The sequence below is a fragment of the Zonotrichia albicollis genome, chromosome 6, assembly GCF_047830755.1.
Source record: "Zonotrichia albicollis isolate bZonAlb1 chromosome 6, bZonAlb1.hap1, whole genome shotgun sequence".
Taxonomy (NCBI): Eukaryota; Metazoa; Chordata; class Aves; order Passeriformes; family Passerellidae; genus Zonotrichia; species Zonotrichia albicollis.
The window spans coordinates 30322706-30347900 of NC_133824.1; the positions used below are offsets into that span (position 1 = coordinate 30322706).

A 25195-nucleotide genomic window follows, 5' to 3' on the forward strand; every position below is an offset into this window, starting at 1 on the left:
AGAGAAGGTTACTGTGTGGTCTTGGGAGAAGAGTGTCCAAACAGGCACAGGGAAGGATTGGTGTACAACACAGCATCTTTCCCATTATCCCTTTTTTTTTTCTTTTTTAATATAGTCATTATTTAATTCCCAATTCCTATTATTTATAAGGGAGAAAATAGAAAACTGTTACTTTTTAGGAAACAGTGCAAACTGAGAGAAACAAAGTGATTTTCTCTACCATCCAGTCCCACGACAAGCTGTAAATATCAACAAAAGAAGTCTGTTCCCCATGCCCTACAATACACTGGTTCTTCCCTATTGCCAGCTTTTTTCAGAAAAGTCATCCTGTCCTTTGGACAAACCCTCAGTATCATTCCAAATATAGAGCAACATAAAGAATACAGAACAACACACTTCTAGTGAGACCCCCACCTGATGTACTGCATCCAGGTGTGGAATCCTTAGGACAGGAAAGACATGGAGCTGTTAGAGCAGGTCCAGAGAAAAACCACAAAAATGACCAGAGGACTGGAACACCTCTCATATGAGGACAGGCTGAGAGCTGAGCCTAGAGACAAAAAGGCTACAGGAGACCTTACTGTGGCTTTTTAATACTTAACAGTGACTTACAACAAAGACGGGGACAAACTTTTTAGTAGAGCCTGTTGTAGTAGGAAATGGGGAAATGGCTTTAATCTAAAAGAGAATAGATCCAAATTAGAACTTTTTTTACAAAAAAAAAAAAAAAAAGTAGTGTGTTAAAGCACTGTAATAGGTTGTCCAAAGCGGTGATAGATGAGCAAACGGATTTAGTTGAAGATGTCTCTGTTCACTGCAGGGGGGGTTGGACTAGATGGCCTCTAAACATCCCTTTCCAACCCAAATTCTATCATTCTATGACTTTCCTGTACCCAACTGTGCATATTTGAAGGTGAGAATGGGAAGGAAGAATAGAGTTACCAGCTCGCCTCTGAACTGAACTCAGTTTTCTGTTCAACTCAAAGTAGGGTTCCCACATCCTAGGGAGATCCTCAGGCTGCTCTTCCTGGGGAAAGGCATCTGCCTCCTCTCATATATTCCCTTACTCTACAGATTTCCTGTGAACAAATTTGTGAAACATGTCCCAGAATGTTTTATTTCAATTTGATCATTCCCTTGAAAAATTCTCAATTCAATCTAGAGATCAAAAACTATCTGCCAGTCTAAACAAGTCAAGGCTTCCTATTGTGGCTTTTGGCGGTCTGGTTGGGGTTGCTTGAGGTTTTCCGGCTTGTGTTGTTTTGTTTTTACAAACTGCAGCAAATTTTTATCAAGGGTCACCAGACTTCAGCTTTGATTCACCCTGAGTGCAGAGAGTGGGTACTGCCTGTCACAGGTCCTGGCACGGGGAGGGCTGCAAGAGAGGGCACAGACTGTGCTCCTTCTGGGACAGGAGGTTCTGTAGTCACACAGGGAGGGAGCAGTGTGCTCCCCCATTGATCTCAGCTGCAAAGTCCTGCCTTTTCCAGCTGCCTGACAGAAAGGAGGAAGCATGGATGAGCACAGGCTGATCCCAGATAGCAAGGGGTACACAAAGAAATTTTTGGGACACAGGGCTCATATCACGTGGCTTCTCTGGAAAGACAGGGAATAAACAGATACATTGGTACCTGGAGGCTTGAAGGAGGACGCCATATCAGACTTATTGCTGATGCCAGATCCTCAAATCATAACTGTAGGATAAAACATCACATTACATCTCTATCTGTCCCAAGCTGTAGTGGCTGGCTACAGAGCAGCAACCCATCCCTTGTAACCTGAAGGCTGGATTAGCATGTGGCACTCAGGACAAGGACCCAGAAGCTCTATGCTCAGGGGAACAGCACTCTGTGTACAGCACAACAGCAGCTTGCCTCAAAGGGACCTGGCAACACCAAACATCAGCACTGCCCTGACTCATCTTTCAAGAACAAGAGTGGCACAACGTAGAAGTCATACAAGGTCTGAAGCCAAGCACTCCACAAGATTCCCACTGTCCACCTCAAGAGCTACTCCACAGCTAGCAAAGATGGCTTTAACCAACTCCCCATCCAGCAGCTGAGTTCTCAGACTCAGGGGCTCAGCTCCCAACACATTCCCCCCAGCTGTCTGACAGCACCCCAGTGCTGCAGTCTTCAATATATGCTGCAGCACTTTTGGCAGACTTGACTAAGTGTCCCTCCAGTTTAGTAAGAAGCTTTTCTGCCCAGCTATCTTGAGGTTTTGTCCTATTTTTCTCCCTTTTCTGCTGGGCAACAGGTTAGCTGCAGGTCTGAAGCTTCATTGCTACCTCATTATTTAAGATTCTATCAAATATTATGTCCTCTGCTGGTAGTCAAAGGTAAAGAATTTTAATTAATAAGGCAAGAGACCAAAAGCAACCACACACACACACACTAGGGGGCTGGCTGATGAAAACTGCTTGGAAGTCAATTTAACAGGTTTGACTCCAGTTCTGGTAAAGTCTTAAACCAGGGGAGTTTGCCTACAGCTCCAGTTGGTGATTGCTAGTACTGCTTTGTTTGCTCATTTGTCTTCTCTTCTCTTCTGCCAAACCAAGCAAGCTTACAGCTGAACTGATCAATACACAACTGCTCAGCTAACAATTCTACTCTTTAGGTGCAGTTTTATTAGAGACATGGATTCAGTGTGGAAGAGTCTCCAGTACTCACTGGAGAGACGAAAAAGGGAGACCAAGAAAAAAAAAAAGTAAAAATTCCTGTCTGGCTGTTACGGACATGTAGAAATAGCTCACACAAGAAAGACTGCCCCTACTCCAGCAGGCAGGATCTTTTCTGTATGAAGTGCAATGATGGGGATTGAGAACTGGATGCAGCTGCTACCCAGATTTGAAGAGGGCAACCACCCCAAACTGCATGATTGTTACTTGTGAATGTCATGGGTCAACTGCAAGAGAACAGAAGAGAGGTCATAGCCCCTTAAATAGGCCATAGTCCTCTTAAATCCACCTCTGATAATTTAAATATCAGTTACAATTATTTGGCCTGAGAATAAAGCACTGTTGCAAAGCTTATCTCCATTGTTTTGTCCCAAGTACAGACTTCACTCTCTTGCCAGAGACTAATACTGCATCAGCCTTCTTCAGCCCACCCTTCTCCACAGCTATTTCTTCAGCTAAACCCTCCCCTCCTCCCAATCTACGTTAATAAAGGCAAGTAGTGAACAAAGTCTTGTTACACCTCAGTACCATGCCCCAGTGCAGATACCTCCCTTTCTCTCCAGTGGGTATTTAACACAGGGAGATTTGAGACACAAAGTATCCCTGCTTCTTTCTGAGAAATCTGCTACTGCTGGGGAAGGAAAGGGAAGGAAAGGCTTGGCTACTTTTTGTCATCTTTTTGAATAGATCTTTTTGAAACCCAGTGTTGTTCACTTTTGACACAGAAAGTTTTGGTTGTAGTGGCCTTACTCAAACCATTCTGTAATACAGATTCTAATTATGTTTAACGATCTCACTTAAAGGGATTTTCTTATCTTCATCTCTGAGCCCATCATCACAATAGTGCCAGCTGGAAAATCTCCCCAGATGGCACATTAAGCACAGTAGCCTCACAGAAGGAAGGTATTAACAACACTCCAGATTCCTGGGAGATGATGAGGGGAAAGAGGTCCAACTCTTGAAAGGCAACTGTCCTGTTTCAAAGAGGACAAAGCAAGCTGCCTCTGATGGGACCAAAGATGCTGAAATCTGCTTTGGAGCATTCAAGAACTTTTCTTCATTTTATTGTAGGTTTCTACATCTTCACAACACCACAAGATTCTCCTTTATGAAAGATCATAAAAAGAAACCACAGAGCTTCTCCTTCAGAGCTTTTGGTAAATAAACTTGAAGGAGACAGCACCAGTAGAAATGGATTTACCTATTGGCAACCCAGCAGCTCAATTACTTCAAAATCCCTGTACCAATTCAGGCTGCATTTGGGATACAGCCCAATAGCATTAGTGCTCATGCAAAGGAAAATTAGTGAAGAATTGTACCTTCACAGAGCAGTAGAGTGCTCAAACTGCACATGTACCATGTACAGGCTCTATAAGGAAGTTATAGAGATATATAAGATTCCTTCTGTGCACCTAGAGTTTTCTAAAGACAACTACCATTGTGACACCCAAGCAATGTGATCAATTAGTTAATAAAAACAGGCACTGAAATAACGCAGGAATACTTGTTAACTTACAAATTAGGATTTCACTGTCCATGTCACCACTAATTCTAACCTGGCCAAATTGGTCATCAGTCTTGGAAAGATCCCAGTTCAGAACAGCATTCTGCCTCATTCACCATCAGTCACCTGTTAGATTTGCCTCTCAAAATTTGTTACTGTACCTCACTGACCAAAACTTTCCACTTTAAGTAAGAAAGAATGAGCAAGGCAACATCATATCTGCTCAAGTTACACAATGTTTATCCTAAATGTTATTTCTCCATTGTGGGTTATATACAGCTTAAGGTAAAGAGAAATTGTTCTAAACTGATTATTTATTACCTTGTGCAGTAATCTATCTATATGATGACGGAAAATTATGACTAAAACTTTCCAAGGGAAAGTTTTCCATCCACATGTGGATGGGCTGGAAACCACTCAGCCTTATAGCCTATCTACTGGAACTGGAAAGAAGTATTTGAGAGCAAACCAACAATCACTTCTGGAAAAGAAAAATCTCCATTCTTTCAGCTTCCAGAGGGACTTACCACTGAGCTATGTGAGACAGCTACACATGTGTTGAGCAGGCTCCTAGATGGATTAGAACCAATTCACTCATTTCCTGTTCATCCCCTTCCTCCCTTTGCTGTGATAGAGCCCATCATCACTGCCAGTCAGTGCAGGACCTGACAGCCAGGAGGGATATGACTCAGAAGGGCTGAGGAGTTCAGTGGCTTCCACTCCATTCTGCAAATCAGCTGAGGATGAGGAATGCAAGAGGGGAAGACACAGTGAAAAGAGACTGTGGCTGGATGTTGCTGCAGTGCAGGCCACCACATGAGAAGCTGCTGCACTGACATGCAGCATGCACAGCACAATTGCAATAAAATAAAATTTGACCCAGAACTGTGCAGTTTTCTGATTTGAACACTCATACAATTATTTATTTTGGAATATTACTTGTCCTATCTCCAAAAAAACAATACAAAACCACAAACAAACTAAAACCCCAAAGTGATAAAGCTGAAGAAGGAACAAGTCTAACTCTTCAATCAGATCCTGCAGCAAAAAGTAGCAGGATAAAAGACTCAGTATCTTCATTTTAACTTTGATCATCCATCTCCTATTGTCCATCCCTTCCTATCTACAAATAAGGATGATTCATTCTGAAATGGGTCAGAATAAAGGGGCATCCAAATCATGTGTTCAGCTAATGTACTGTGCACACGCACAGCTAGCCAGGGACCTGTGTCTGTACCGTCTACAGTAACTTCTGAGAGAAAGCCAGAGAAACTCCTTTTTCCATGTCTCAGAGAGAATTCTCTATATTAAACACACATCTGCCTTACATACAGCAGGAGCTGCTGTATGTAAAGGATCATTCAAGAGCTGAAAGGAGGAAAGAATAAAAGAATATGCAGGTTGAGACTGATCAACTCAGCACACGTGCTATGTATGAAATACCAGTTTTCCCATCAAGGAACACTAATGTAAAAAATCCCTGAAATCTATCAGAGTGGCTCCAAGTTGATGAGCAGAGCTAGAGGGATGCTTAAGCTGACCAGAGCATGACTGCATAGTGTTTAAAAGGCATTGCACACTTAAGGCACAAAGTGCTGTGTTGCTGCTCCTCAGAAGGAAAAGCACAGGATGCTTCCTCAAGCAGGCAATGCCTCACCAGAAGATCAGGTTCCCAACCAGCTATGAGGATCAGCTGAGAGCCAAGAAAAGAAGAACAATGAGAAGTAAAATCAATCAATCAGTCACACCAACCTACAAGGCTTAAAAAAAACCCTAGTAAACAAAACACCAAAACCAGATAAGCTGACTAAAGCTATCTTAGCAGCTGGTCTAGAATTTAAATTATAGACATTTCACACACCCATTTTTCCTTTTTAATGTTAGTCATCCTCAGAGGATTTTCTTAGTTTTGTTTTTCTTCTTGTTTCTAGGAAACAGAGCCTCAACTAGCTACTGAAAAAAAAAAAGACAAAAACATAAAAAACTCAAAAGACAATAAATTGAGAAGAGCAGGGGAAATGCAAAGCAGGGGAATTGAAACAAAAGAAGGCCAGAGCAATGGTCCTACCACAAGAGGTTAAAAAAATGGTACATTTCTGTACTCCCTTCACAAGAACAACTTTGTTACTCACTGCAAAACCCAAACAAAGATCTAATTAAGCAACTTTGGGTTTGTTTCACTCGATAATATAAAAACAGGTGAATGCAGGCCACAAATGCAAGACCTGTGCAGAGGATACAGTTTTCTCTCTTTATGTTGTCTTATCTCCCAAGACAAGAGCTTTATATCTAAGTGGTAGCCTGGAATATCTGCACACTCAGTGCCTTTAGCCCTTTACCACTGACATGAAGAAAAGGTCTCCTATAACACAAACATCCCACAAAAAACATACCAGGATCAGCACAGCTGCTGTTTCACACTGCCAGAGAGGGAGCCCCATTAGGGTCAAAGCAGAGAAAGGATAATATGTGCAAAAGACATTGGGAAAAAAAGGAAAAAATAATGTAACACTCATCTCTTTGGCACAACGGTTGAGTTGGAATGAGTTTTGTTGCATTGGGAATTGCTTCTTTCATCAGTTTAAGAAACTTCCCGGGAGATTCAGAAACACCAGGAAAGAGAACACTGAGAAAAACAATCACATTTTTAAAAAAACCTATTTTAAGCAAACCAGTGACCCAAATTAAGATTATGCTCAAAGAATGCCAAAGCTCATTCACATAGCTGCTTGTATACATGACTTGGATGAAGTCACAGTGCCTGGGGCAACTGTTTTGATCTCAACCAAATCAATCTAGGTATGTTGAAAGTGTTCTTAGGAAAATACAGCGTTGTTACGTAAATTCAGCTTTTAGGGGTGGGACTGGAGGCGCAAAGCATCTGCATGTCAGCATTGCAAAACCTCCCTACATGCAGTGGGATGGGGAAATCACTGGACTACAAGTGAGGATGACCAAGTTGCATGAACAGGTCATGAAACAACTGTGCATGAGCCATGCCCAGACTGCTACATCAGACTCATGTAAATAGTTTGGTGTCCAGTAAATGCACAGTTCTGTCTGAGCAACAGAACCCAGATGGTCATAACCACTGTCACAGGGTCTGGTTGGAGTCCTGTCACCAGTGCTGCCCCTCAGGGTTCAGTACTGGGCCCAGTGTTGTTTAACTTGTTCATCAGTGACTTGGATGAAGGAGCAGATGCCTCCTCAGCAAGTTCACTGATGACACAAAGCTGGGAGGAGTGGCTGATACCCCAGAGGGCTGTGCAGCCCTTGAGAAGGACCTCAACAGGCTGGAGAGATGGCCAGGGAAGAGCTGTCAGAAATCCAACAAAGGCAAGTGCAGGGTCCTGCACAGGCTGGGGCTGACCTGCTGGAGAGCAGCTCTGCCAGGAGGAACCTGGGGGTTCAGGTGGACAACAACTGAGCCAGCAGTGCCCTTTGTGGCCAAGAAGGCCAGTGGGAACCTGGAGTTCATCAGGAAGAGCTCTGCCAGCAGGTCAGAGGTGATCCTGCCCCTCTGCTCAGCCCTGGTGAGGGTATATCTGGAGTGCTGTGTGTTCTGGGCTCCTCAGAACAAGAGAGACATGGAGCTCCTGGAGTGGGTCCAGCAAAGGGCTAGGAAGATAACTAAGAGACTGGAGCATCTCTCTTAGCAGGAAAGGCTGAGGAAGCTGGGCCTGCTCAGCCTTGAGAAGAAACAATGGAGAGGGGACCTCATCAGTGTCTATCAGTGTCTCAAGGGAGGGTGTCAGAGGATGGAGCCAAGCTTTGCAGTGGTGTCAAGCAACAGGACAAGAGGCAAAGGACAGAAACTGATGCACAGGAAGTTCCACCTGAATATGAGGAAAAGCTTCTTTGCTGTGCATGTGACAGCTCAGTTCTTTACTAAACAGGTTGCTCAGAGAGGCTGTGGAGTTGCCCTCACCAGAGATATTCAAGAACCATCTGGATGTAATCCTGTGCCATGTGCACTAGGATGACCCTGCTTGAGCAGGGAGGTTGCACAGAATGACCCAGTGTGGTCCCTTCCAGCCCTACCTATTCTGTCTGTTTAATTCAAACAGAAACAAAAATACACAAAATGAAGCCAATGTACCAGAAAGGCCAGGATTCTTCCAAAGCAAGAGACGTTCACTGCAAATCACAATGGGGAAAAAAAAACCCACAAAAACAAACAACCAAAATAAAAAACACCACTAAAAAACCAACAAGACCCAAACTGAACAAGATTATTAGATTATTAGCTTGAGACTGTATGACTGCAGCAAATCACAACAGTATCAGGCCAGCCATGGCACAAAAGCAGCAAGTCATACAAGCATTTGAACTTTTAGAACACACATCTAGTATATTCCTGCCCAGGCCATGAAATGTTACCACCAACAAGTAAGGACAGGAATTCCCCTGTAAAGCCCTAAGGAACCACATAACCTTTTAATTAGCCAAAAGAAACCCCAGGTGTACTCACACTTGATTAAATCATTGTCAGGCATGCTCATCAAAGGACGTTGCTATTAACAAAGCTAACCTACCTTCAGCTATGCAAGAGCCCAAAATGAGTTTACTGCACTCATTTTCTTCTCTCTTTGCTGATTTCAAGTGTGAGCATATTCAGTATCAGAAAAGATGCACAGGAAAAGGCAAAACACACCAGAATATATTTGCCTGGCTCCAAAGAGTTCAAGCATAACAGATACTGTTGAACAATGATGGGGACCTCAAATTGTCTGCAGATTAACAGACTGCCCACTGACAGTAAAAGAGGCAATAGGCATAAATTAAATAATAAAAAAAATTTTTTAAACCCTTTATTTTATGTTTTTATTTTGTTGGTATTACTATGAGAGTAGTCAAACACTGGAACATGGTGCCCAGAGATGGCGGGATCTCCATCTCTGCAGATATTGAAAAGCTGTCTGGCCATAGTCCTGAGCAACCTGCTAGAGGTGACCCTGACTGAGCACAAGGGTTGACTAGACGATCTCAAAAGGCTCCCCCAACCACAGCAATGTTGTGATTTGGTGAACTAGGATATTACCAGGACAAGCAAAAATTTCTAGCCAGTTTCACTGACTCCATCTCTCATTTTAGCCACAAATACAGAATCTTTAAATGCTGCTAGCACACTTATGGTACCCTTGAAAACATCATCTACAACCGATGTGGAAGTTCTTGTCTTCTAATTCCAGCTTTCATGTCTAAAGAGTATGTCCATGCAATATGACTTGGAGTCATGTCCTTTGTCTTCTCTTTTAGCTTGCTGACAGCAGAAAAAGCTCAAAGGAGAGCCAAACTCATATTGATTCCTGCATTGCAGCAGACCTCTCCAGCCCTCACCCATGTCCCTGGTCCCTGTAGGTAGCTCTTTTGCTTTCCATCAAAGTCTCCTTCTGGATACCTCTATTTGAACTTAGACTACAATTGACAAGATGTGTTTCATTCCAAAGAACTCACATATAAGCAGGTTCAGGCTGTTAGCCTGAAATATTTCCTCACATTTGGCTGAGGAACATGTCGAGTCATAAATTGCAGGGCATCTACAAGAAGGCTTCTGTCAATTCATTGAAAGAATCATTTGTTCCATTAAGTTTTTATTGGATTGAGAATCACACTGAGTTATGCCTATGTTCATCACACTACAGAACACAGTGAAAAGTCCACAAAATGTATTTAACTCCCAGCTTAGAGCAAGAGGAATGAGACTAGTTCCATTAAAAGGGATCTCATTAAAATTTGATAATGCAACCCCTCTCCCCTGCCAATTAAACTAACAGTGCTGAGTCTCATCATTCTCTGGTGTTTAAAGAGCAGTAAATAGGCTTCCTATAGAAGATGGTCGTGGAAACACCCTGAATCTTTATGTTAATGCATCAGTCATGGTTTATTTTAGCTTTGAGGAATGTGGCTAGTAACTCACCCAGCTGGATAAGCAACAAGGCCAGTTCTGGGGTCGCAGGCTAGTCCTCTGCCTCCCGACACGGTTATGCCCAACACCTTTTCCAAAGTCACCTAGAGCATACAAGAAAGAAAACAGGAAGTACCATGAATGTGAGTACAGTTCAAATAGACCCATAACACAGATGATGATGGTCTGGTTCACACTGGTTCCTAGAAATCCACTGAGAAGCACCAGGTACAAAAGCAACTCCATTCAACTTTCAGTATCGGCACAGGAAAATACTGCTGGGGTACAGAGAAGGCGTTATCGACCCACTTATTACTTTCTCTACGCCAAAGCATTGCAAACAGAGGGTTGCAAGCAGCAGATAGTACTGGTGAAAAGCTGGGATGCACATTCATTGGCCAGATTCCCATCCTTCCAGTAAGAGCAACATACCACTGTCGCTAGAGCTTGGCTCTTTCCTGAAAACAGTTTCTAGGTTGACACATCCAGTAGCATGTGGTTCAGCCTGGTCTCAGCCTTGTATTCCTAGGAACTGAATAGTCCATTTCTCCTATGGTGCTGGAGGTGAAAATCACAACGAGTGGTTGAGGGTATCCCTTGCCAGAAGTGTGAAATAGAACACCATAAACATTCACAAGCCTGCTGCATACCAATGACCCTTGCAAGAGACTGTTATCTAAATGTCCTCATACTCCCCTCAGGCAAACATCTCCACTATTTTTAAGAAAATAAAAGAAATGCAACTGGGAAGAGCTGCTTGGAAGATATAAAGGCCTCCGTGGTAAGAAGCTGATAAAAGAAGAAAAAAACCCCACCACCAAAATGGGAAGGACAGGTGACAAATGGACACGACACAATGTTTCAGGAGCAGAGAAGGCCAGGGAGATTCAGCAATTGCCCCAAAGCAAAAGGCTGAAGTGGGATTACACTGCACAAAATCTGGTTTGTGGCATGAAAGGACTCAACCTCTGAGCACAAAGCAGCTGTCAGCCCTGGGGTTATTTTGACGGACACAAATTCATTCTCTTTCCTTTACATTTGCACAGCTTCATTTTATTTATTATATATTTGATGCATACATTCTTCCCCAGCATTGCTGTCTGTGCCAAACTCAAGGATTTTACTGGGTCACAGTCTTCTGTTTTTAATTATCATTGTCTAAGTCATATTTGGTTAAGGCCTTAGAGGCACGGACACAGCATCAGAAGTTACTATTGTAATAATTACTACTGACTTTAATAGCTGCCCTGAAGACGAACATCTTGCATTTATACCGAGGTGGAGCACAAAGGCAGGGGCGGGGAAGGTTTCCCACGCCACCCTGACCACACACCTTACCAGACCTGAGGAATTTGGCTGCAGGGCGAGACACAAGGTCTCACTGAGCTCAAGGCTCAGGTTACTGGGTAAGGGGCCAGAAATAACCCCACACAGAGAATCTCCTTGATTCAGCAGGTAAAACAGAGCTGAGGTGCCACCACTTAACATGAGCCTTCCATGCTTTCAGTTAGTTCAAATTTGGCCTGCCTTCAAACAGTGACATGGAAAGTGGAAGATTTCATTTTCCAATCTCTGGAGCAACTTGGTCCTTTTTTTTCCCCTCTTATTAATAATATACCCCAGGTACTTCAAGACATTATGAGAACCCACCAAATTCTCCCCTTCTCTTGCAAACTGAGAATCTCTGAAAACATGGTTTTTACAAAACTCCACTGGATTTTTGTTAAAAGAGAACATGCAAATAAAAATGCAGTTACAAATAGACTGATAAAGAAAGGAACTAGTTTTGTTTCAACTTAATATTGGAACAAGGTTGGGGAGAAGAGTGGGAAAGGCCAGGAGGATATCTACTCTTCCAGATTTGTTAAAAACGTTTCAAAACAAATCTTTTTAAAGCAGCTCAAAAACATGCAGAAAGAACTCACTGTTTCTGCTGCTGAGATTCTGGCTAATATCAGCAGCTTCCAAACTAGCAGAGGTTTGAATTCATACGGAAAATACATTCTTGACAGCAAAGGAGGAAGTGGAAGAGACATGTGCCATTCAAGTAGTTCCATCTAGATAAGGCACCAATTACTTGATTCTGTCAGCAAACATCAATTTAGCAATGCTGTGATTACACTGCTCATTGCAGGCTTTAGTTCAGTCTGGCTGTAATTGCCACTATCCTAAAAGGCACTGCTTGACCTTGGCCATGCAGATATTCAGCAGCAATTCAGCAACCTACTTTCACCAACAGGTATGATTTTGCTCTGCAAGGACATTTACTGAGCCTCTCAGTGTGCAGTCTTACACCACAGCAGAGCTGACCTTACAGGAGCCTGTCTTGCAGGGAACAGCTCCTTCCTCCCTCATCCTACTCAGCCCAGTGATATCCCTCTCCAGACAGCCCTGGCATGGCAATTACATGTCCAGAAGGCCAAACCAGCAGAAAACCATGTTCTACTTGTAATTCTCTGTTTGTTTTCTGTTTGCCAGCCTGGGGAAATCCACAGGAAGACCAAATTCAGGGGAAAAAACCCTAAAACAAACATACCTTTCCCTGGCAACTGGATCAATCTAGCTGCACATCCAAAGCCCAATCTGACCCCTACAAGTCTTTAAGAAGAGGAGAAACCAAACAGGAACACTACGTGATTTGTCTTGACACCCTCACCTCACCAATACCAAAATGTCACCCCTACTCCAGCCTCCTCTCTCACTCTGAAGTCAGTGGAGGTCCCCTGCTGCTTTGCCAAGAGACTTTTTGTGGCAGTGCTAGGATGTGGAAAGTCAACCTTTCTCCTACGGTCAGCACACAGCTTGACAGAAAAGGAGTAGCTCAGTCTTGCAGTCTGATTATTTTACTGCCAGCGAGTATCTTCTGGCCTCCAAAAGACCATCTGTTCCTTTAGAAAAAGGCAACTGTCAAGGCCATACCTGTGGTATTGACAGAAAAAGTGCTACAGAAATAGATAACTGTCTCTAGACTAAAGACACAACTAACTTTCTAAAAAACACTTCCCCTCTTTTGTTCCCAGTCTTAACTTCAAAAACTTTCTAGTGTAAAGAACTTGAAAGGCAACCCCACAAAGCCTACCCAAAGGCAGCACATCCACTTGATAATACTTGAGTATTAAAACCAACGTGCATCAAAAAGTAAACATATAAATTTAAAATGCAACCAAATGTGATCTTATGAGACTTGTGAGCTCCACCTCCACCAACCTGCCCACAATACACCAGTTTTTTCCCCATGATCAGCTTCCAGACTAGGTGACACAGAGGCAAGAGATAGTCACTTTGTCAAAAAATTTGAGAATGAAAAACACTTCAGAGAGAAAAACAATAGATAAAACAGTATGAACTGGAAGCTTCTCAATTTGCCAGCTAAAACAAATGAATTCTTAATATGGTTAATTAGAGCAAAACCACATCAACTTTAACTTCCTAATGTGGTATTAAGATTTGTCAGCAAAGGGCAGATCAGTGGATACAGGTCTGCACTATCCACCTCTGAGGTTACCACTTCCTCCTGGGTAAGGGCAGTCTCCCAGCCCTACACAGCCATAAACACTGCCATTCATACAAGTCTTCCAAGCAGTACTTCAGCACATCCTAGTCTGAAATACATTATTTTGCACACCTTCCCAAGGCTGGTCTGAGCTAACCACAGGATCTGGAGAGTTCCCCTGCAGATCTGAGACACTGCTCATTACCAATAGCTCCTGTGTTTGCCCAGTTTGAATCCTACAGTTGTCAGACATGTCACTGCTTGCTCAGGCCTTCACAGGGAACTAATGGGCCACCTCAACACCCCCATCCAAACCTGGAAACAACTGCATGATTAAACCTGCCATTTGTACCTAAATTAGAGGCAGCAGAGGAGGCTGACAAGCTGCATTTGTTACTTCATCTTGAGGCTTCTATTAATAGCATTTGGCACTTTCAGTCAATGTTCTCCGTGAGACTTGCAAGAGCTGTTGAATTGATCCACACACAAAACACTTCTGCAGCTCATTCTGTGCTTCCACTTTGCTATCTGAAACCATCCCATCTCTTTTTCTTTAAGGTCAACTTTTACTCAAATGTTGATGCTCAATATACACTCTTAGGCACCAAAACCGGTGCAGCTAACACCTATCTTGCAAAATCTGAGATTCAGCCATTTTACAAAAATTTGGTGAGTTGGAACTGCACAAATGTGTATAAAGAAATTTTTGTGTCTAAGCAGATCCCTTACCCTGTTCCTTCCACATCAAATCCCAACACCATCAGATAGGTAGGACCAAACCAGCAGAGTCCTGAATTGCAGGACTCAAGGCACCAACAAGTATTCACAGCAGCTGGGCCTTCCCAGAAAGAGAGGTCCCACTACAGCCCAATCCCACCTGAAGTCAAAGGGCATATCTGACAGCAGCCCTTGCTTCCATCAGGCACAGTCCCACACAGTGCATGGGGCAAGCCCATGCTTGGGGAAAGAAGCCATATCATCTCTGCCTTCCTACTGAGGTGCAGATAATCATTTCAGAAAGACTGATCTGAACAGCCCCAGCCAGCCTCGTCTGGCCTCTCAGAAAACTCCATGTGTGACCAGCTGCACCCAGGTCTCAGAGTGAGTTTTGTACTTGCGTGAGCTCTTTCTGTTGTTTTGAGGAAGTTATCACAAACAATTGCTTCCATATGCTGTAAGGACAACACAGAAATCCTTGAAGGATCAGCCCAACTTAACCCCCACCTGTAAACACTTTCCTCTTTCCCATCATTTGCATTCCTTTGGGACCATCTACACTTGCAGAGCCACAGGGGAGTACAGGAGCACTGTGGCCTGCACATCCAGCCAGGACTCTGTTAGAAAGCAGGAGTAAACACACCCAGCACAGCAATGACTTCCACCAGAACAGGTGCCAAAAGGGACAGTTCTCATACTGACAGTCCTGCCTGCCTGTCACAGGCACTCTGCCTACAGCTGCACTGTTTCACTACTGAACCCCTGGGCAGGAGCTCCTGTATCTGTGCCTGTTTGCACAACAGCAGATTTCTGAGGTCTGCCTTCATCTTAAAAGGGAGAAAGAGACATTTTCAAGAGAAAGCCATCTTTAGGCTTTAGGCCACCAGACATCCCTCACAGAGCTTTGACTGCAGGCTGAATAATAGCCTGCTGCCACTCACACCACCATGCTCCCCAGGTCAGCAAAAGACTAAGTTAGGAGTTCAACAGTATTTGAGCTCCTTATCCTCACACTCAAATGCTAAAGAAATTAGAGTTTTCTGACTTGATTGTCTCACTTCCTGCCTTCTTATGCTATCTTCATTCTCTTTTGGGCCCAAATTCTCATTGTTCACTACAAGCACAATGTATTTAGGCATGGAAACAAAAAAAGCAAAGTATCTGAAAGGATCTGTGCTACTTTCCAGTGCTCAAAATGACAACCAAGTGGAGAAAATTGATGTTATGGTACAGGGCTGCCCACACACTCCAGCACCTACAGCATTAAGCAGGAGGCTACAGCCTGAGAAAACCATGTCCAATAAGCAGATATGTGTGTTCCAGACTCAGAAGATAGGCCACCTTGGATCAGAGACCAATATCTAGCCCTGGTTTCTTTTTCCATTTGCAGCCAAAAGGAGGAAAGTCAGAAAGAATGGTATTAAAAAATTTATGGACAAAGGTTAAGATCAAGGAAAACAAATTTGATTCTTTCTCACACCCTGTCAGTCTTCCAGTCTCAAAATAGATATTCTGCATTTTTAACTTATTTCAGTAGAGTTCTCCACTGTGAGCTTATCCACTTTGTCTATAAAAGCTTAGCATTCACCACATCTTTTGGTAAGGAACTCCACCAGTCTGGTATATTGCAAGATGAACCATCTGTCATTATTTGTTTTAAACCTTACTTCTAATAGTTTTATTTGACATGCCTCAATCTTTGTATGGGAATGGACAGTGAACAGTCAGTCCCTACCCACTACCTTTAAGTGGTTCATGATTTTGTAAGGAGCTGCACTATCACCTCAAGTCATCTGTGTTCCAAGTACAAGAGTCTTCTTGAAGTCACTTTATGGCTCTTCTGAAAGCCATTTCATAACCTCTATCAGCTCTTCTGTGAAGCCCTTCTATGTTCCCTACATTCTTCCTGAGACAAAGGGCAAACACCAAGACCACATGCAGCTTTCCAGGCATGGCCACAGCAAGTGTTTACAGAGCAGGATAATACAGCCTGTTTTGTTTTCCATTTTTTTCCCTTACTCTTAATCTGCCTTTCTGACATCTAAGATCATTTACAGAGAACAACAAAGAGGTCACCCTGCTCAACAAAGTCACAGGTAAGACCTGCTGCTGCTTTGCATTTGGAAACATATCCCCCATTCTGTCCTGTCTGCTGCCCTATGGAATGGGAAAGCCTATTCTTGAGTTAATAGTTTGATTTTAACATGCCCCTTTCTCTCCATACCGTTGTGAGCATCTATGATCAAGAGCATCCTCAGAGAGAGTTCTTACAGCACAGCTATTCCAATCCACTCCAGAATGGCTACTTCAGTAAATGTCCACAAGCAGACAATTTCTATTTTAAAAGCCTTCCCATGGGCCTACGTATAACATAGTTAACATTCAAACCCATTTAATTAAGTGGCGGCATCGAGTCAGCATGACAAGACAACATCCATCAGAGTTCATCTACCGTCCACTGCACAATGTGCCTGCCCTCATCCCTCTCCTGCTTGAAAATAGGCATATTAATAATGCATGTGCAAAGGCATGGGCTCCTGAAAAAGCAAAGGACACAGAAATCCCTCAGATACACGACCCATGAGGGCCACTTCGAAAAGCCTTCCCTAGCACTTAATCAGTTGTAACTAAGTAACAATCTTGGAGGGGGGGAAGGGAGGGAAGTGGCTACATAATCATCTGGGCTCTTGTCTTGAAAAAAAGAAAAAGGGGAGAGGGAGAGGACCCTTTACTGATCAACCTGAGACGCTAGTCTTGAGACCCCAACACTCTGGTCCAACACACTGACTCAGGGAGCTCCAACATCAGGCCTGAGTTTCACAGCAGCACTGTGGTTTGCCCGTCTGTCTCTCTACATTCTGCTCCCTGAGTTTTCAGCACCTCTGCATGCACTCCAACGTGTTTTCCATGCTGCTACACAGCAAAAGTTGTATCAATGCACTCTGGCATCCAATACGTGAAAATGCTGAAAATGTGGCTGTACATTGTCAGCGTCAGCATTTAAGAAAGCTGTCTATCTTACATAAGTGAAATTCAATACAGAGCGCCAAATCTCACAGCTGGCCCTGTTTGTACATCCCTGCTGCTGCCCCCGAGCCCCACCGCAAAAAAGCACGTCCAACCTCCAGGGAGCAGCGCACACGTTGTAGGCACTAATCCATCGTCTGAACACACTGTCTGATGGCCTGTTACTGCTGCAGAAAAACAAAGGCTTGAAGTTTTACATTTAGTTCTGCTGAGCTTCGTTTGGCACATAAAACACAGAGCACTAATTACAGCATACTGTTCTACTTAAGGGGCTGTCAGCATTTCCACGGCAAAGCCTTCATTTCAGGGCTTTATAACACAGCTGTGAAATATTCATTTTGCACTTCAGCTTAACATGCAAAGGTCTGGCTTTGGACCAGGTTCCCCAGCCTGATTTTTTTTTGGAGGGGGGGAGTTAGGGTTTCTATTGTTGGTCTGGCAGGGGAAGGGCTGAAGATGGGTGGATAGAATTAACTGCAGGAGGTCTTTGACTTACAAAAGCACACAAACAACAAAACTACTCAGCTCCATAGTTGGTTTCTGCCCCTCACCTACCCAATGTGCTCCCCTGCTTTTGTATATGAATACAGAATATGCACTTCTAAATTTCTTTTGCATGTAAGTATTTTATATTTTTCAAGAGGTTTTCTATCCTCTCCCACTTCTCCAGCCAGTCTTTCTTCCTTCAGCAACCAGCGCTAGGAAAGAGTAATGTCTTGACAAGCCTGGAGACTGAAAATATTCCACCTGCAAAAGGCAACAGTAGCAAGCCAAGCTCCAACACACCACCCATTCAGGAGGTCTCTGGCTGACAGAGCAGTCTCCATTTCTCTCGCTGTAAACTTCCTAAGCCTTGCCCACAGCCACCATTGCCCATCTACACCACCTGCCCAATTGACCCTCCAGGAACTACTGCAAGACCATGAAACTGGTTTCATACAATCCACTACACAGATATGTTCTGATATTTAAGGTGTTTCCAGACAATATCCAGTTTAAAGGCAGTATTTGTGGGAAAAAGGATTGAGAGCTATAAGCAAGCCTCACAATTAACCAATTAAAAAAAATAAAGTGAAAGAGGAAAAAAACCCACAAAGCACAACAAAACAGAAAAACACCTGACCAGACCATCATAGTATGACACAAGCAGTTGCCAATTTGATGCAATTTGATTTCAAGATAACCACTTTAAGATCATCAGGGAACAATCTCCCACAACACAAGTTATGAATGGCACTCCTTGGCACAAGAGTGGCAAGAGCAGAAACTGACTTGCTAAAAAGTTTTGAATCACTGAGTTACGGGGAGCATTACATTACATTTGTAAACTTGCATAATAGCAGAGGTGGGATGGGGGTATTCCAAGGGAAGTGCTGAGCCTCAGCTCTAATGCCTCTGTCAGGTGTGTTGCACAGGGGTTGCAACTGGGGTGTGCACACATTTATTAAAGATTACCCAGACATTTAGACAAACGGAGCAAATCAGGGATGAAGGTGGGAGAAACAGAACACAAACAACCTGGGGTCTCCACAGGCTGTCTTTCCACAGTGTGCGTGCATTTGTCCATCTCTCCACAGAGCCTCTCTTGCCTGCTCTCCCCTCCTGGCCTCTCCACCGTGCTGGCTGCCTTCAGTCCAATTCCAGCTGTCAGGGCTGCATTCCTGACCCATCAGCCCCAGCTGTCGGGGCCTACGTGCTGAATCTGCACTCTGCCTTCTTCTTCATGCACCTGAAGAAAAGCAGTCCCAGGCAGGCCATAAATACCATTGCACAGCTCCAGGGAGTGGGTGGGAGGCTATTAATAGCACCTCTACCAGCAACCACAGTGAGGGAACTTAGAATACAAGAACACACCTGCAAGTGTTCCTGCAGCACACCTGCAAAGAGGACATGTAGAGAATTAATTTCCTACCAGCTTCTACAGCACAATAATCATCACAAGCCATCATTCAATAATCTTCTGTTTCTTCATTTAACAACAGCCTGGACCACCAATTTTCTCTTCCCCACTCCCACATTAAGTTCAATTTCTGCCTAAATATTGTAGGGATGAGGAAATGTCCATGTAACCTTACCAACTCCAGCCAAAGGCAAGACAAGCAGCAGTTTCTCCTCCTTCTACCATTCAGTCATGATTCTCACTGTAAAAGCAACACCAACTCAGACTTCAATGAGATTTGACAAAACTTTCAGAAAATCTGAGCTTCAGAGATACAAGTGTGGTGAAGGGACAGGGAAAAAGTGTGTGTAAATTGTCCACCATTGTCAGTACTGTCATGATGCTGTTGTGACTTTGATATGGGAAATTCTTTTTAGTTGGTATAAGCAAAGTTTGCGAAGACTGTACAATGAATGTATGAAATGAATGCAAAAAGAAAAAGTGACATCAAACAGGCTACAAGTATTCCTGGTACATAAAGAGTCAATCCTGATTTGTTCCAGACTAAGCATCTGCACATGAAGTCAATCCGACCAGTTCCACAGGCAGTTAAGCCCCATTGAACACAACAGAGACACCTCAGTGTGGGCAGGCTTCAAAGAAACCCTTCCTTGAGCTCTTGGGACCTGGAATTCTGCAGGATCACTCCTTCAAAAGAACCAGATTTTTCCACTTTGCAAATGTGCATTACTTTTTCATAAGGAAAGAGAGCAGACAAGATACCAGACTTTACATAGGGTATGGTTTTGCCCTCCTATATAAGCAATTTGTCTAGTGATTTTTTTTCTTTGTAGTAGAAGATGAAGCCAATTCACCTTCCTCTGCATCAAGAACTACCTATACAAGTTTTAGGCACAAATGCAAACTTGCAACACTGCAGGATCAGTGGAAGCAACTTCTGACTTTCTGGCAATCTCACACACTGGTCTCCTCCAAATCCATGCACGGGGCTCGGAATACAGGCAAGGAAAGTGCTTCAGTGAGAAGAAATAGAAAAAAAAAAAAAGTCTATATAGCTCCCTTGGGCAGAGTTTCAGTTACTCATATAAGGGTTTGAAATCAAGCAGGAACAAACGGTTCTCTCAGCATAAGGGTCACTGTTCATCATCATTAATCATCACTTCCCAGATAGGAAAGGCTCCTTCCCTTCTGTTTTGCCCAGGCTTTAGCACTCACAAAAAGCAAGAGACAAGAAAAAGAGCCAAATAGGAATGTGGGCACAGGCTGGCAAGGTTGCTCTCTCTGTGGCTCTGCTGAGGTCCCTCCTCTTGGTCCCAGCCCTGAGCTGACTGAGCCTGCTCCTAAATGCAAACAGGCAACAGTTAAAAGTCCACAGCTTCTGGGCACACGCTCCAAGGAAACCGTGGCAGCACCACATAATTCTTGACTCTGAAGCAGTCAAACACAGGGGCCATAACCCAGCACTGCTAACACCGATACCGCCATGGCAAGGACTCCCTCCTAAATCACCTCCTGCTGAACTCTATAAACAACACATACATTCAAGCTAAACTTGGACACAGGGCAGAAAGAGAGGGAGCAGAACGTCTTCCCCACAGTCAACCCTGCTGAGGGGAGCCACAGAAGGAAAGCCACATCTCAGCACTTCAAGAAAAGCATCATGTTACAATCTCCTTTCCCTGAATTTCTTCTCTGGGGCTTATTTTTGGTATAAACGGATCTGTGAACTGTTTGACAAGGCATGGGGGGAACTTAGTGGTTCATCTTGAGTGCAAGAGTAGAAACATACTGAACTACGCAGGATGAAGAAAAGCCTTTTGATCTGCCTGCCTGAGGCAACACACGTAATTTGTCTGTAATTTCTTTTTTCACCCATGACCCCATGCCAAATCAATTAATTTTCATCCTTCACCAGTGATTTACACAGCCATTCTGCCCTAAAAGTCTTCAACTGCCATATCTCACCCCTACCTTACCCACCTCGCATTGTCATAAAAGTAATTATGCCTTCTAGAGAAGAGCATAGCTGTAAGAAGTCTTAAAGAGACTAAGTAGTGTCTTAAAGAGACTCTGTATGTAAAAGCCCCACCTCTTCATGCCCAGATTCCTTCCACAGAGCAGGTATCTCAGAGCTCACCTCTCCTGTCACCCAAAGGATCTTGCCTGTAACTCCTGAACCGCTCCAGGATAAGACACCTTGTCCTCCCATGCATGCATCTCCCTAAGATTTCAGTGATGTTATGGGGGAAAGCACATACTTGCATCCTCAGGGAATGAGGAAATGGTTTTGTTGTAAGCTGATTTAAATTATCTTAAAAAATTACATATCAACAATTTAAAAGATGCTAAGATGGAAATAAATACAGGAAGGACAGAGTAAGAGCAAAGCAAAGAATTTATCACACAGACAACATCCCTATGGAAAGAGGCAGGAGGTAAAGAGATTAGTATTCCATCTCTCCCTAAACATTGTCTGAACTATTTATTATTAGTTTCACAGTACTTTCAAGAAGTCCCAACAAACACAAAGCCCTCCTGTACTCACAGCAGGCAGCAACATGTACTCTCACACTGTTGGCAATCTACAACCAAGTATAAGAGGGCTAGGTGGCAAGACCACACAAACACTGAGGTTAAATGTCTTAAACATGCAACAAATTAGCAACAGAACTGGGAATAATCTTACTCCCTCACAAATTTCAGCAGCTATCTACTTCATAGATCATGCTGCACCACTCCTGTACTTCTCTTCTGCTTGAGGCCAAGGACAGTATTTTTAAAGAAAGCTTAAAAATTAATCAAAAGAAAGCATAAGAGAATTCTCTCTTTTGCTCAAGCCAACCAGTATGTACAGGAGGAGACATTCAAGCTTCCTGCTGGCTCCCTGCCAAGACTCACTGCCCAGCACTAGGCAATCCCTTCCTGCACCCTTCCCTGCCCTCTGCCCCAAAGAATAAGCTTCTTACACAATAGACTTTATCAGCATCTTGCCCTTCATGAGTCTTGGAATTAAGAAGCTCTTCACATCTGTCCATCAACATGCATATTGAGCACCCAAGAGATTTGTCCTGTCAGCCAGAAAGGGGACCACATCCCTCAGGGGAATTGATACAGAGGAACATGGGCCAAAGACTGAGAAAGCAAACTGAAGAGAACAGCACAAGCACTGAGTTCCACCATCTCCTCAACAACCCTGCTGCCACTTCCCCTCCTGTCCCAGTACAGAGGAAAGCCCTTCACCAGTAACATGGTGTCCCTGGTGTCCCTCCCTCATGTCCCTGCTGCTCAGTCACCAGCACAGACAACTCCAGCAAACTCATATGTGCTCACCCAGGTACACACCACTGAGCCATCCTTCTGCTGCAAAGATGCAAAGTGGTGCTTCAGGAGAAGCAATCATCATCCAACAGTCACAGCAGATGCAGAATTCAGTTTAGTCTTTTCCAAATAGTTCAATTTTTTTTTTCTTACAAGTTTATGACATAGACCCAGCATCCCAAAGACCTGAATGCTCTTCCTCTGAGACAGCAGCAAGAAACACCATCGATCCCCACACTTTTGTGTACACACACATACACAGACGAAATCACCACTAAATAAACCAGAGAGACAAAAGGTTATAAAGGTAACTACAAACCAATCCTAAATAAACTCATTAAGTCATTCATTCAATTTGCTTTCATTCTTCACTTACTCTGTCCCTAAATCACTTCTTCCTGTGATTTTCCCCAAGGATCTTTTCAGTTTATTTTCCTGAAGGAAACAAAGTCTGTAAACGAGGGGTACAGTAGTCCAAGATAAGATGACATATTTGAGTAGTTGTTAAAGTGACTGAACAGAAAAAAAACCCAAAACATCTAAGTCCCTTAAAACCCTAAAAGAGGGACTAGCTCTGGAAAAGAAGTCTCCTCTAACTAGCATTTAGGTTCAGGAACATGGGTAACTGGTAGAATTACCAAATGTGAGAACTGAGGAAGTAACACCATACTCAGAGGAAACAATTCTTATCCACATACTTTAAAAACTCTTGGTTTTGTTACCATGTGGTTTCTGTCACATTTCAAGAAAGCAAACCTTTGCAATAACCACCATTTCTTTACTGCTCTTGTTTAGAAATTCAGAAAGCCCTAGATCCAGGGCACAACCAACTCTTGTTGCTTCAACACTTGACAAAGCACTGCTGCTTTTACATTCTTAGTTCTTCGCAAAAATTGCTGTAGTAAAAAGTAGAAAGCAAAAGTAGAGATTATGGAACTCTTGTCTTCCATAATTAGTAGCGGGGCAACCCTCCTCATTTCCTGGTAAATAGCTTTAGACACATTCACCTACTTAGAAGCATTTAGCAGAGTCTGTCTGGATAAGAAATAACTTTGAGTGACACATGTAGTTCAGAAATACCTGAACTAAGTACATTTCTGCAATTTAAACAAGGGAGATAATAACCAGGCAAACACTTGAAGAGCAAAGCAGCACAAGAGAGAACATCTGTATTTGTGCTGGGCCACCATGCTAACCCTGGGCAAACAGTATTTTTCTCTGGTAAAAACAGAGCTGTAAAGCTTCTATGCAGCTTGTGTCCACTCCCTGCTGTGGTGCACTGGTAGAGAGGTAGTGGGCAATTGCTGGATACAAGATTTGCTGTCACCCCTGCACCAGAACTGGCTCCTGCATGAATCCAGGCTGCAATTACCATCACCGCCCAGAGGAGAGGTGTTGGATGAAACAGAGCTGATGGCCTGTCAGAGCTGAACGAATGCAGCTGATGATTTGCACTCTTAAACAAAAATGCAGAAAGAAATGACTGTAGAATTGTTTGTTGGAGCACTGAAACCCAAAAACATTCCCTCACTTACACTGTCTTGTCTCTCTTCTAAGTACATCGGTCTGTTTAAGGAAAGACCTGCAAAAGTGTCTGCAGGTTGATACCTGCAACAGAGCACTTAGGAGACAATACTGGGTTACTGTCTCTGTTTAAAAATTAGCCAAAGACAAAATAAGTACTTAGAGTTCAAAGATGGAATTAATATCATCCACAAGCAAAGACTAAAACTGGCTGCTCAGTGCTTATCAGTACTTTCTGCTATTTCTACAGAGGTCATTTCCTACATTTCCTTTAGGTGAGATACAAATCTATTAGTGACAGAAAGGACCACAGAAACTGGCACAATCTGCCACAGCAGCCAAGCTGACTGAGCAAATACTTGAACTAAACAATCTCAACAAAGAACCAGAAAGCTGCTTTTAAATTGCAAGAGTTCTGTTCACAAGCGCTGCCTGGGAGAAGTCCTACGCATAGTCCCCATGGTTCAAAAGATGATAGCAGCATCCGATGCACCTGTGAAACCCCAGATGATGCCACTCCAAAATACTGCTCCCTACCATGTGTGACATCATGACAATCAAGGTGGCTCCACAAGTACCCACACTACCTAACAGTTTCAGAGGAAAAATCCAACAGTTCAAGCAAACTCAGCAACAGTTCCAGAGTCAGAAAAAACTACGATTGTCACAGACCAAACTCTGTGGGTGTTGGGATTTCTGACAGATGTTTCACGGCAAGAGAAAAGAGCCGAGCAATCTTCAAGCAGGAAGCCAATGCTCCAGACCCAAGCACTTACACTCTTCCCTGAAGGCATGCCATATGGCATTTGTTGTTGCTTTCAGCCACCTTCCACAGCCTTTTCCACTGGAGACAGAGTATCTGGAAAGTCTTCTTGAATCAGCTGTAAGGAAGGGAAGCCCTGGGTCTACCACTTTCTTCTATTTATACCAACAACATTACTGCACCAGTTCAAACATATTTTATATATAGCTCTGTGGCTTATTTCCAGGCAGAAGTAACTCAATGCTGGTGTACATATGTTTAGACCACAGCAATTGGAAACAATGTCCCATAAACTCTGTTAACTGCTGATCCACTGTAACCAGAACAGGCTCTACAACTGCAGAAATAAAAACCATGATAG

At 43.4% G+C, this 25195-nt stretch overlaps 1 protein-coding gene across 8 annotated transcripts in view; it reads right to left on the bottom strand.

The window, feature by feature from the left end:
• Positions 1-25195, bottom strand: part of MAPKBP1 (mitogen-activated protein kinase binding protein 1) — a 100968-nt gene that overhangs the window by 61418 nt on the left and 14355 nt on the right. For 7 of the 8 annotated variants that reach the window (XM_074542995.1, XM_074542990.1, XM_074542993.1 and 4 more), the window contains exon 3: positions 10105-10196. The exons of the other annotated variant lie outside the window; for it this stretch is intronic. In XM_074542995.1, the coding sequence (XP_074399096.1) occupies positions 10105-10196 (92 nt within the window). The remainder of the gene's footprint in view (positions 1-10104; positions 10197-25195) is intronic. 8 annotated transcript variants of the gene reach the window in all.